Source organism: Zeugodacus cucurbitae, chromosome 2, assembly GCF_028554725.1.
Source record: "Zeugodacus cucurbitae isolate PBARC_wt_2022May chromosome 2, idZeuCucr1.2, whole genome shotgun sequence".
Lineage (NCBI taxonomy): Eukaryota > Metazoa > Arthropoda > Insecta > Diptera > Tephritidae > Zeugodacus > Zeugodacus cucurbitae.
The window spans coordinates 23,415,989-23,429,016 of NC_071667.1; the positions used below are offsets into that span (position 1 = coordinate 23,415,989).

Below are 13,028 nucleotides of genomic sequence, written 5' to 3' on the forward strand. Positions count from 1 at the left end.
AGATGATGTGCAGCTGAATAACCAAATATATCGGAAATTATTTTATCGAATCGAATTCACTTCTGAAATTTCGTAAATTTATATAATACATGAAAAAAGTTGATTCTAATTGTAATATTACTTTGTAAAAATGCAAATGAATATATTTTATTAAGCACTTTTTGTTGATATGTTTATTAAATTTCTGTGAAATGTTTGTTATCGATATTTAATCGATATGAATAGTTTCTCTCTCATGAGATCCATCAGCTGTAAGTTTCATTGACATTTCACCAAAATAAACATTCTCTCGAACTTGCATTTTAATTAAAAACAAAACAGGATAAATAAACAATATTATTGTGAGTATTTACATTTTTAATAATTTTAACTCTAATAAATTTACCAAATATTTTCTTGAAAAATGCATTATATATAAAAGAAGTATTATAAAAGTATAATTTTGTGAAAATATGTGATTATACTAAAAAACATATCCAATTTAATTCTGCACAAAGTGAATTGGTAAGCCTATATGTACCTTTTATCTACAATTTTTAATTCTAAATTTATTTTTTAGAATTCAAATAATGGAGTACCACAAGCGAACGAATGAATTACCGGTGGACAGTACCACAAAAAGTAAGCGACAGCGACGTTGTCTTACAATAGAAGATAAAATAAAACTATTGGATCGTTTAAAAGCTGGAGAACGTACAATGGATTTGAGTCGAGAATACGAAATCAGCGATAGTACAATACGTTCGCTTATAAGTAGCGAAAGCCAAATCCGTAAATACGCTAGGCAGTGTACAAAATATACATATCGATCTGTGGCATATATCCCACGGGATGAAGTGCAAGCAAAAATGGAACACGAATTGTATGTGTGGTATGAGGATCAACTCCATCACGGTGGTACGCAAAGCGTTAGCAGCATATGTGCCAAGGCAAGAGAAATATATAGATCACTTAAGGGTAAAAAAGAAGTATTCAACTGTGGTAAAAGCAATCGAAAAAGTGACGAAGAATTGCAATTGGATAGCCGTGATTTTAAAGCTAGCAAAAGTTGGTTTGTGAAATTTCGCAAACGTTATAATTTAGAGTTTAACACTCCCCACATAGCTCAATCCGTTGATCAATCTATATGCAATTTATACGCAGCAAAATTTAGTAAGTTAATGCAGACAGAAAACTATCAGCCATGTCAAGTATTTAGCGCTTTTGAGTTGTCATTTGCCTGGAAAAGCTTGCCAAGTCATACATTCATTGCAAAAGAAGACAAATCACGAGACAAAATGGGTTATGATCACATTAGCTTACTTATATGTAATAACGCGCAAGGAAATTTCTGCGTCAAACCAATGTTGATACATCGTACACGCATGCCGCATTGCCTACGTAACACAAAAATAAGCGATTTACCCGTATTTTGGCGTTGCCGTGGACGTCAAACACAAAGTTCACCCAAAGTGACGCCATCACATTTCCATGATTGGCTCATACAATGTTTCACACCACGCGTTCGAAATTATTTGCAAATTATGGAAATGCCAGAACGTTGCGTACTTCTTTTAAGTAGTGAGCTGCAGCAAATGGTGCTTCCAACATACGATGAATCATTTTTACGCGTTGAATTCCTACCAGAAAACACCGCACAATTGCTGCACCCAATTGCGCAAAGTGTGTTGCCAATTTTCCATTGCAAATATTTGCGCAGATTCTTCGAACATTTGGTGCAAAGTCTCGAAGTGAAAACGGAATCTGATTTGTATAAAGTCTGGCAGAAATACTCAATCGCCCATGCCATTGATAACATACATGAGTCATTGGAAGATATCAATGTAGAAAGCTGGAAAAGTGGCTGGTATCAACTTTGGTCAAAAGCAAGTATCTGCTGATATTAAGTAAACAATTTTAATCCTAAAATTACTTTTTTCAGATTGGAATCGAACCTTCGCACAATTCTCTCCTCGCTGATGAAATAACACATATTACAATTAATGGCAGACAACTACCCGGAGATGATTTTGCTGATATGACTATTGAGGATATAAAGCAGCATTTGAAACTCGGCGAGAGTATAACAAATAACGAACCTGAGACACAAACAGAGTCCACTCAACAAATAAAGTACGAAAAATCTGCGGAACGGCCTGTTCAAATAGAAAATGAGGAGCTTATCAGCTTATGCTCAGATACGCAATCAGAGGACGCTGACATTATCATAAATCAGGGCATAAAAGAAGTTAGTGAAAATGAAATATACATTCAATTTGCCGACAGTGATGATGAAGTGCATGAATTTGAGCAATCTGACGAAGAAGCCTTCATACAATTTCATCAAACTGAAGATTCCAATGAATATGGCTCTAAATTGCGAATGCCTACACGAAGCAATAACACAACTCTTGCGAAAAAGAATACCGAAGCGCGTGAACAAATACAAATAATAAACAAAGCATTTGATTTAACACATGATCTATTGGAAACTTTAGGTCAACTCGAAGCACAGACAAACTTAACACATTTCGAAAGTGGTTTAAATAACTTGATGCAACCTTATGTAGAATTAAAGAAAAAACTCCTGCAACCTAGTATAAAAGACTACTTTAGTTAAGATAGCTGTGATGGCGATCGTTGCAATTTGAAGTCTTATTTTGCTAACTTCCAGATTGGTTGAATATGCAGTAAAGCTAAACAGATGCAGTTTTTGTTGTTGTTGTTAGTGTCGCGGCAGAAACATTATCCGAATAATTTTCGGATTTGCCTCCGTGTTGACAGTTCCTAATCGGTGATTGCACTAATTGGAAATACGTAGATAGTAGACAGTTTTTGTTGTTGTTGTTAGTGTCGCGGCAGAAACATTATCCGAATAATTTTCGGATTTGCCTCCGTGTTGACAGTTCCTAATCGGTGATTGCACTAATTGGAAATACGTAGATAGGCAACTTCTATTTCATCAAAGCGTGTCCAATCTTCCAAGCTGATTGCTGTTAATGAAGAAACTATTTGAATTACTAAAGTATAAAGTTTTTCGGATTATCAATATAATTTCTGTTAAGAATCCCTCTCATAAGTTATATGACCGTTTATTGAAGTCAATATTAATTGGAAAATATCTTATAGGCACCATACCTAATGTTTTAAATTAATAAACAGTTTAAAAAACGAAAAATTATAAATTTATAACCGATTTTGTCGAATTTACTTCATTTAAAAGTTAGTTTATTGGCAATTTGGGCACAGGTTTTTGCGTTTTATCAACTTTGATCAGTTTACGTAAACATTAATTCCACGAATAAAAGTTGAAAATCCCCCAAGAACCCTCTGTTTATAACTTCTTCACACAATTGTTGCGTCTGCGGAGCAGTAAGGAATTTAAAATTCAAATGCAACTAACAACATCTGCACGAATAACTATTTAAAGCGCTTGAACAAGTTAAAAATAAAGCAAAATACGCAAAATACGCAAAATACAAAACGATGTACAAAGAGATGTTGTCATCAACGTGATACTGAAATGCAATGCAAATGAATTTAGCGGTCTTCTTCGATACGCGACGAGCCAGCCGACCTTGACCGCCAACCGATATATATGTATATTTTTTTTCATCGAAATAAAAGTAAGACAAATGCTTTTGGCACGCGCAATACATGTGAAAACTACATTTTTATGGACAGTTGTGAGTGATTGTGGTGAAAGTGAGAAATTCAGCGTATTTACTGTCAATCAATGCGATTGTTAACTTGCTAAACACTCAACTATACATTTTATATTATTATTAAGAGTAGTGTGCGGTAAATGAAAATATTGTTTTTCTGTTGTTGCTTTTCTGTATTTGTGTTCGACTTTACCCAATTCACGTCTATAACAAGAATACCGATCACTTTGAATTCTAACGGGAACGTGCATAAATGTTTTAGGTTTTTAACTTTATTTTTACATATGTATGTATGTATGTATGTATGTATGTATGTTTCTTGCAATACCCTAGAAAATAATTGTTACGATTTGAAGCTTTTGAGAAAATAGAATCATCAAGTCAACGACTCAAATGCGCAGAACTAGAGTTTATACGCTTCAATGCACATTTATTTATGTTTGTATATATGTAAGTATATTATTCTGTTTTTCATTGAACTTTCTTTTTATCAGCAAATCGAAATAATATCTTCTATATAAATTGCTTACTTCGTATATAAGTATCTTGTACACGCTTGGCAAATCATAAGACTTTTTTGCAGTTACATGCCCTAATACTGTCATAAAAAATGTAAATCGTACAATAAAATGGCATTACTCCCTTTCTTAAAAGCATATAACATATGTATGTATGTATGTAGGAATGTAAGCATATATTTTGCCGCTATGCCACTGTATCGCATAGTTATGCTTTAATTAGACATATTTATTTATGTTAAATGTCTTAGTTTATTGCAAAGTGTTGCCCAGAACTCTGGCCATACCCCAAGCCTCACATAAAGCAGTCATTAAAGCGGTAACCGCGCTCAATCACCGCATCTAAGTGCTGATTATTCGCTGCACGCTGTCAAACCAGTAATCTAACTATGCAGAGAATAATGATTTCAATTAAACTACAGTTGTGTGCAAAAATTATGATTGGTGTAAAAAAATTTATATATGTATGTATGTAGTGTAAAAAATATTTGCGATAAATTTAAATATCTGTATGTTTAAAATAATGAGACGAAGCGGTTTCACAAAATCGTATTGTTCCTTCCTTAGTATATATTACAAATAAATTTTGCTATATACCTCTGCTAGAACTAACAAAGTCCAAATCGATTAATTTTCTGTGCATCTGCACTTAAATTACATAAATTAAGCCCGCTCTCATTTAACGGGTTTCTCTAAAACTACTTTTAGTACGATAAAAAAGATAACGCTACGCTTTTTTTGTTGCGTGAAGTTGACTTAAGTTTTATACTCCCTTTATGGCCCAAGATCCATAGCCGATCCTACAATATCCAGTTAGACTCTCTCTCTCTCTCTCTCTGCCTTTGTTATTTCAGCGACAGAAAACATTACCCAAGTAATTTGTTGTATGTAGTTGAGCTTGTAATAGTGGTTGGCTGGATAAAATTTTGGATCTATTACGGTTAAGCAAACAACTAAGTAACAAATCAGGCTTTTTTAACTTTTCTTCTTAAAATCCTAAGTGCAACCAGATCCTTCTCCACCTGATCCTTGCAGCGGAGTGGAGGTCTGCATCGAAAATTTTCAAAGCTGGAGCGTTTTCTTCCATTCGAACAACATGAACTAGTCAGCGCAGCCGCTGTCTTTTTATTCGCTAAACTATGTCGTCGAATAACCCACACAGCTCATCGTTCCATCGTCTGCACTATTCGCCGTTGCCAAGGTTTAAAAGATCATAAATCTTCCGCAAATCCTTTCTCTCGAAAACTCCTCCTAAACATACGCTTCGCTTCCGTAAAAAAAACAAAACTAACGTCGCGGTTGTTGTTTCCAATGACATCGATATCATCGGCGTACGCCAACAGCTGTACACACTTACAGAAGATTGTATCTTCTTTATTTAGCTCTGCGCCTCATATTATTTTATTCAGCATCAGGCTAATGAAGTCAATCGATAGTGAGTCACCTTGTCTGAAACCTCGATTGGTATCCCGATTCTGACTGAGCTTTTGGTGTTGCCCAACGTCAGTTTACACAGCTGTATTAGTTTTGCATGCTTTCAAAAGCAGCTTTAAAATAGACAAAGAGATGGTGTGTATCGATCATCTTTTCACGGGGCTTGCGTGAGCACTTTAACACCCTCTAATTTACTTCGATAAAGAGTCAAGAAGACTCTCAACTTAAAAATAATATAAAATATATTACTTTCAATGATAAAATATATCAAGTTTTTTATCCGTTGTAGAGGCTCAAACGATCGGAGTTCGATTAAAATTTGTAGAACCCTTCTATTTATATAACAAAGCTTAATTTTCTTTTAATGCTTTCTTTAAATTCCGAAATAAGAAAGATTCTTCGCACGTTTGTACTTAATATTTATCTATCCAATAGAGAAAGGCAATCAAATTAACAGGTGTTATAAAAACGAACCTACATAAACTATGAAATTTAAGAAAAGAATTCCAACAAAAAGGTAACGCATACCTTCTCTTTAATCCCTACCATCGACGTTAGCCGACATTCCAAGCTGTCAGTCACATTCTCAGTTCTCTTCTTATTCATTTGTTATGGGTTTTGGCTTAAACACACATAAACTCCCACGACATACATACATACTCGTATATGTACAGATCAAAACAAACTGTAAACTTGTTACCGAAGCGCTGCAAGTATTTACATATTTACATTCATTTGTTGTTCACAACTAGATACTCTAGTAACAAACCAAATAACCTGCTAGTCTGTGATACTTTATACTCCCTTGCATTGAAGTTTATTCGCTTACAACTATTGACTGTTTACCGAACACAATTGTGGTGGCTGCAACGAGCATAAGTAAGTCAAGTGTGTATACGGTGACTTCTGATAAATTGGTTTGTCTGAGGTTTTCATCTTTTCATATTTTTCTATTATATTTTAGTCTCCACCATTCGATGTAAAATCTCGCCCAATTTTTGTAACACCTATAGTGCGTTCCACGGAGCATATATTTGACTTTCGTGAATAGAAAGAGATCACATAGAGGAAAGGTGCTTTAGCAATGAAATTGCCAAACATTTCTTTTTCGTACCGTACTCCATTTTCTTCGCGCAAAAATTATTGTCTTCTGTTGTAAGTCCATAGTCGAATCATCTACAGATCCAAACTAGCTTGAGGCTAGCTTTCTGCAATTCATCGGATATTGGAAATGATCTTCCTCCTGTTTGAATTACCACAATTAATAACCACCAGAAGTATAAAATATTAAAAATATATATACAATTTGGGATTATCTTAAAAATTAAAACTCAAATTTCATTGTAAGAACGTGATGAGAGTTATGTGGGGCTTGTGAAAAATGTTAAAACAATTAACAGAAATTGTCACTTTCCTTGATAAACTCTAATGGTATCAGCATTGTGATTAAGAAAAACAAATTAAAAGCTTTGTTATCGGCTCAAGAAAGAGATGAAACAAGTTATTTTGAGAGATTGTCAAAGTGGTGAGAGTTATCAAATATGACGTCACGCTAGCATTATGCTCTCAGAGAGAAGATAACAAATTTTGAAGCGGTATAATGGAATAAGAAATCATTAAAATATGTAAACGAAGCGCAGCTTATAAAGCTTCTTCAATTTCTTCACAAGACAATTTCATAGCGAATTACAACCGGTATTTTACACTGCTACCCTATGCCAACAGCGCTCGGTGAAGAAGCAAACAAACCGCATAAACAATTGGGAAACAGTCACGATTCAACATTGTACCGTGTCTCGCGCATGCGCGCACCGCAGTGAATCAATAATACCAGCATAGATAACCAAACTTCGAAAACGACAAAAGAAGAAGGAATTATTAAAAAGTCAACTAGAAAAAAATAATAAGGAAAGAATTTATAAAAAACAAAAATAAAAAGAAATTGTGCTACAAACATAGCAAGAACAACAGCTAAAGCGGTGTGTCCACATAGTAAGTGATTGTTGTGTGTGCATTGTTAGCAAGCAACATGTAAAGGAAACAACAAAAACAAAAGATCTAAGCAACGAACGCGAGGCATACCAACGAGTTCGAGTTATTGTTTTGGTGCGATGTTTTTTGAAGTTTGCATAAGAAATACCAAACATTCTACAACAAATTGTCTCTGTGTGTGTGTGTTTGTGTACAACATTCTTGAGTTTCAGCTTATCTGTGTAGAAAAGTATGTCTGAGCTGACATATGTAATTTTGGAATTTTTGGCAAGCAATTGTTGGTGCTGTTGTCATTAGAAAAAGTTTGCTGAATTTTCATTAAAGCGTGAAAATGTTTGAGAGAAATTACCGGCCACTTTCACATAACAACATAGAGTCGAGGTGAAAATTGTCGCAATCACATCCTAACGACAGACACATTGTAGTCGTCTACTGACTTTCTTTTTTCACTGCGCAGGCGCACGTACGCGGGACGCGCTATTCTAACTTATTTCTCTTTTTTCATTTATATTTTTTTTTCTTTATTTTTTGCAATTTTTTTTATTTTCTTTTTGGTTTTGTATTTTTTTTTCTTTAGTTTGAATTTCTTCGTATTTTATGCATTTTTTTCTTTTTTGTATATATTTTTTGGTTTGCTTAAGTCACGCGTCAACGTGCTGCCACAACAACCGCAACAGCTTGCGGCAAGTGATTACAAAAGATCTGTCATTCAGGCCGCTGACTGCTTTATTTACCGCTTGTAGCGACCATTCACATTACAACTGCATCCGCTTGCAATAGTCTTGGCTAAATCACTAACACCGTAATTATCGTTAAAGCCACAAATAGACACGCTAAACGCGTCTCAGTCTCCCATTTATTTGTTGCACGCACGCAGCTTTCAGTTACAACTCCTGCCTTAACCTGCCACTGTCAGCCGCCACATGCTTAGCTGTAGCTCACAACTCACCTTTTTGCCCGCCCTCTCCCCTCGGCGCATTTGTGATTTCTCAAGCTTCGATTGCATGCGCATCAATGTCTGTCAGTGTCACTGCTGTGTCACTTCGTTGTTAATGGCAGTTTTCTTCGCCTAACTGTTGTTGATCTCTGCTCACTTTATTGTGCTCATCACTTTTATCTTTCTTCACATCAAATTAGTATGTGCACTCATCACTTGTTTACAACTATTTAGTTATTAGAAATATTTCTAAGTTTTATACTACAGCATTTAAACTACTTCACTTCTTGTAATCATTACTGCCATAATGACCGCTTATTCTACTATACCATGCAACTCCCATTCGCTATTTGTTGTTTTTCTCCATATTCTCTTAGTTAGGTGTGTTGCTTACGGCCCGTAGCACTGGCAAATATGGCAAAGTGTGTCATCTGCGTTGCTTTTTTTTAAATTACATACTGCGTTTATATTTTAGTGTGTTAATGTCATCTCCAGTACGAAAAGCAAAACACAAAGCGCAAAAAATAACTCATCATTATATTTGTATTATGTAAATTATAAATTAGTATGCTAATTAGTTTCAGACTAGTTTCAGTCTGCTAAAGAGACGCTTAACACGCTATGGAAATTTTTATTTCATTTAAAATGGACAGCGTTGATTCGTTAAAATTGATTAAACGCCTTTTTGTAATCTGTGGACTAACAACTTACCTGAATATATTCATATTACACCTCTACTAGATGCTAGCCGAAGCTTCTACTGAAATTTGTATAGTGCCCTTTGAGATTATCCGACAAATGTTTTAAGTTGGTGTAGAACAGCTGATGATTCGTTTATTGGAACATTTTTCATGACAGTGGTTTGCTGTTAGAAAAACTATTCAATATGAATCGGAACTGAGATTTACTCTACTTTCTGCGTAACCGTGTTGACACCCGTGGTTATCGTTAATCAGAGTTACCTTAGTTAAAGTCAACGATAATACCAGCTAAGGGGCTCTCAGAACTTAAGAATGGTAGATGACTTTTAAATCAGGTATATCTCTCCACATCATCACAATATTTGTATATTAGCTTATTTTGGGTACTAGGACTCTCTGGTGAACGTGGCAAATGTAAATCTGTGGATCTGGGTAGACGAATTAATATCCCAGATAACAATGACTACGTACCGCCTCCTACTGGTCAGCTAGACCGCTAAGTTTGCCTTCTAATCGGAAAGACTAGCCTTTGCATGGAAAGGCGTTAGGCGTACGTTGTACAACGTTTACGAATTGTTCAACTTTATTACGTAAAGTAAAGAATGTTTTACGCGCTTCGCTAAACTTATGGTCAACCCAATCGGCCTACCGACCGTACTATTCGCAACCCATCTTGCGACCCAGAATTCACTATTGGATAATTTTCGACCGAATAGTCCACGTCCAGCACAAACTGAAGAAAATATTGCATCCGTAGCTGAGAGTTTCACGAAGACCGTGGTGAATCGATTCGGAGCCGTTCGCAGCTACTCGGAGTGACGTATGCAACGACTTGGCGTATTTTATGTCGTGATCCTAAATTAAAAGCGTACAAAATACTGCTAGTGCAAGAACTGAAGCCGCTCGACCTTCTCAGGCGCTTCGATCTATGGGTTCTTGAAAAGTTCCAAGAAGATCCGACGTTTTCGAGCCAAATTCTGTTCAGCAATGAGAAACATTCCTAGCTCATTGGGTATGTAAACAAGAAGAAGAAGAAGAAGAGATTCAAGATCTGTCATTTCATCCAAAGACAACGGTTTGTGGGTCGGTGGAGTCATCGGTCCATATTTCTTAAAAAATTAAGCCTATTAGAACGTAACCATAATGGCGACATTTATCGCGCCATGATAACCGATTATTTGATGCCTGAAATTGAGGCTCAATCAATGGATTTATTGTAAGAACACTTCGGTGAGGATATAATTTCAGGTTTTGAACCGGTTGATTGGCCACCAAGACAGTGTGATATCACACCGTTATACATACTTTTTCCTGTGGGAATATGTAAAGTCTAAAGTCTATGCGGACAATCCCGTTTTGATTCAGGCCTTGGAGCTCCAGTTACCTGTCGAAATGCTCGAACGAGCCATCGAAAATTGGACTCAACGGATGGACTACATTCAAAAGAGATAATCTTTAAAAAATGAATGCCAAACAATGTTCTTTCGAATGATAATAAACATTCCCAATTAAATTTGAATTTTCCGAGTTTTTTTCTTTTAAAAAGTAGAAAACCTCGAACATCAAAGTTGGGGCAATTATGGTTTAAAATGGGATATACCCCTCATCCATTCTCATTACATTTTCCACTTCATGTAATTCAAGAAGCTGAAACTACTGAAAGTTAAATACATTCCATCAAAAAGCAATCTATAACTACCGTTGCGAGATTCCAAAAATATTCAGAATACACACTTGTGATTGTATTACAAATGACGAAACTTTAAACTTATACATATATTTTCCTTAACTGTGACCTTATTTCATATTTTCAAACAAACACTAATTTCATATTCTCTACAATTTATCTAATTTATTTTCTAGCCTGCGCTTTAAAATGCCCCAAACCAATTCCCACAATGCCGCCGAAAGTATTGAGCAAAAGCTGCTCGGAATACTTGCTGCACAAGATCTAGGCGATATAACACAGGAGCTATGCGATTTTTCACTCGAAGAACAAAATGCCACAGCCGAGGCACAAGGTATACAACCAAGCGCTTCCGCGGATTACATACCTGTACTCGGAAAATCTGTTACATACATAGTCGCTAGCGTATTGTTCAACGAACGGGATGAGGTGCTCATGATGCAGGAGGCCAAACAATCATGCGCCGGTAAGCAATTCTTAATAATGAAATAGTAAGTCTGTATCACTTTTCACCGTTTCAGGCAAATGGTATCTCCCAGCTGGACGCATGGAAAAGGGCGAGACCATCTGTGAGGCGGCAGTGCGAGAGGTTTACGAAGAGACCGGTCTAAATGTGGATATCACAACTCTACTGGCCATCGAGGTAGCGGGCGGCTCATGGTTCCGTTTTGTGCTCACCGGTCGCGTCACCGGTGGTCAACTGAAGACACCGGCACAGGCGGATAACGAGTCACTACAAGCGAAATGGATCGGCAAACTCTCTGAATTGCCGTTACGCGCTAATGATATTATAAATCTAATCGACATTGGTCGCTCGTATAATGAACGCAACTCGTCACCGCAAGCACTACCATATCACCCAGATGTCTTGCCAACCAAATACTCACATCACAAAAACTACTTGCGTGTCGTCGCGGTGATACGCAAACGTGCCACCAATTCGTTGAATGTGCTCGTTAGTGAGAAGAATGTGCATCACTTCCCCACAGTCGAGGTGCATCCCCAGCGAAGTCTTCACTCGACGCTACGCAAATTTATGATTGAGCTCTTTGGTGCAGAGTTGCCACAACATCGGCCACACGGCGTACTCAGCGTCGAACATTGCCCCTCGCCAATGCCATACACCAGCGATGGTATTTGCCTGAATGTGTTGGTGGTATTTCGACCGCCGCTGGAGGAAGTGGCGCTCATTGGTAAATGCACTTGGCACGAGTTGAGTCGTCCGCTCGAGGAGAAATTGGCGCGCATACTGTCGAGCAAGCATTCCACAATTCCACTAAATGTCATACGATAGACACATTAATCTCTGTATGAGTATACGTTGAAGTGTCGGTTGTGCTTAGGGTCTGGATTCGGGAAGTGGAAGTCAAATGGGATAAAACGTAAAATATATTCAATAATTAGGGAATTGCTTGTGTATGTTTGTATATTAAAATGAGTTAAATTACAAAATCATGAAGTTGAAGGGAATATCTAAGAAGCTGCAGTGCTGCGCTACAACTTATACTACTTATTTGCAATAATATTTATTTTTTTAAATATTTTGATTTTATATACACCAATCATTGTTTATTAAGTTGCTGTTATACAAATTTTTATGTTATAAATAAAAATTCCATGTTAACTACGTACTCTATTCGTTAACTCACTAAGGAAAAAGAAGAAGGAAACACATACGACAGAATTATTGCGATTCTTCTATTTTTCTGTTAGAACTCACCCGTTGCAAAGCGCAAAATAATTGCTGGAAACAGACACCTATTCAACTGAGACTGAGAATTCAATATATTTTTCAATATTTTATTTTTTTTAAATCTTGTTTTCTGAAACAAGTGAGCTATATATGTATATTTCATTCATTTCATCAGTGTTTCCTCCGATCAGGAATGCCATCATATAAACATCTCCCAGACGATTTGAATGACGATAATCCTGATCCGCTTCAAAGATGATGACTGTTGACAAACGGTTGTGTCGTCGAAAAACGCCACTGAGTTAGTCGGTTCTACGTGACTGGGCCCAACCTGGTAATTTATCAGTGCCAACACTGTCATTCTACAAAAATAACATGTAAAATGTCTACTTCTTTAATCTGCCTCAAAAATAAATAGGAGG

General features: G+C 36.4%; 2 protein-coding genes across 8 annotated transcripts in view; one reads left to right on the forward strand and one right to left on the reverse strand.

Annotated features, from left to right (window-relative positions):
- The window catches only part of LOC105216700 (serine-rich adhesin for platelets), a 134,385-nt gene that overhangs the window by 49,674 nt on the left and 71,683 nt on the right, over positions 1 to 13,028 (reverse strand). The gene's annotated exons all lie outside the window — the stretch shown is intronic.
- Positions 204 to 12,544, forward strand: LOC105216694 (8-oxo-dGDP phosphatase NUDT18). 7 transcript variants are annotated; one of them, XM_054225825.1, is made up of 4 exons: positions 277 to 341; positions 422 to 504; positions 560 to 1,865; positions 1,922 to 3,171. In XM_054225825.1, the coding sequence occupies exons 3-4, from the start codon at positions 570 to 572 to the stop codon at positions 2,597 to 2,599; spliced, it is 1,974 nt and encodes a 657-aa protein (XP_054081800.1). In that variant the 5' UTR covers positions 277 to 341; positions 422 to 504; positions 560 to 569; the 3' UTR covers positions 2,600 to 3,171. The 7 variants fall into 7 exon arrangements, with proteins under 7 accessions (XP_028898976.1, XP_011189614.2, XP_054081800.1 ...); XM_029043143.2 differs by lacking the exons at positions 422 to 504; positions 560 to 1,865; positions 1,922 to 3,171 and adding exons at positions 11,090 to 11,379; positions 11,435 to 12,544 and having other exon boundaries at positions 204 to 341; XM_011191312.3 differs by lacking the exon at positions 422 to 504 and having other exon boundaries at positions 232 to 341.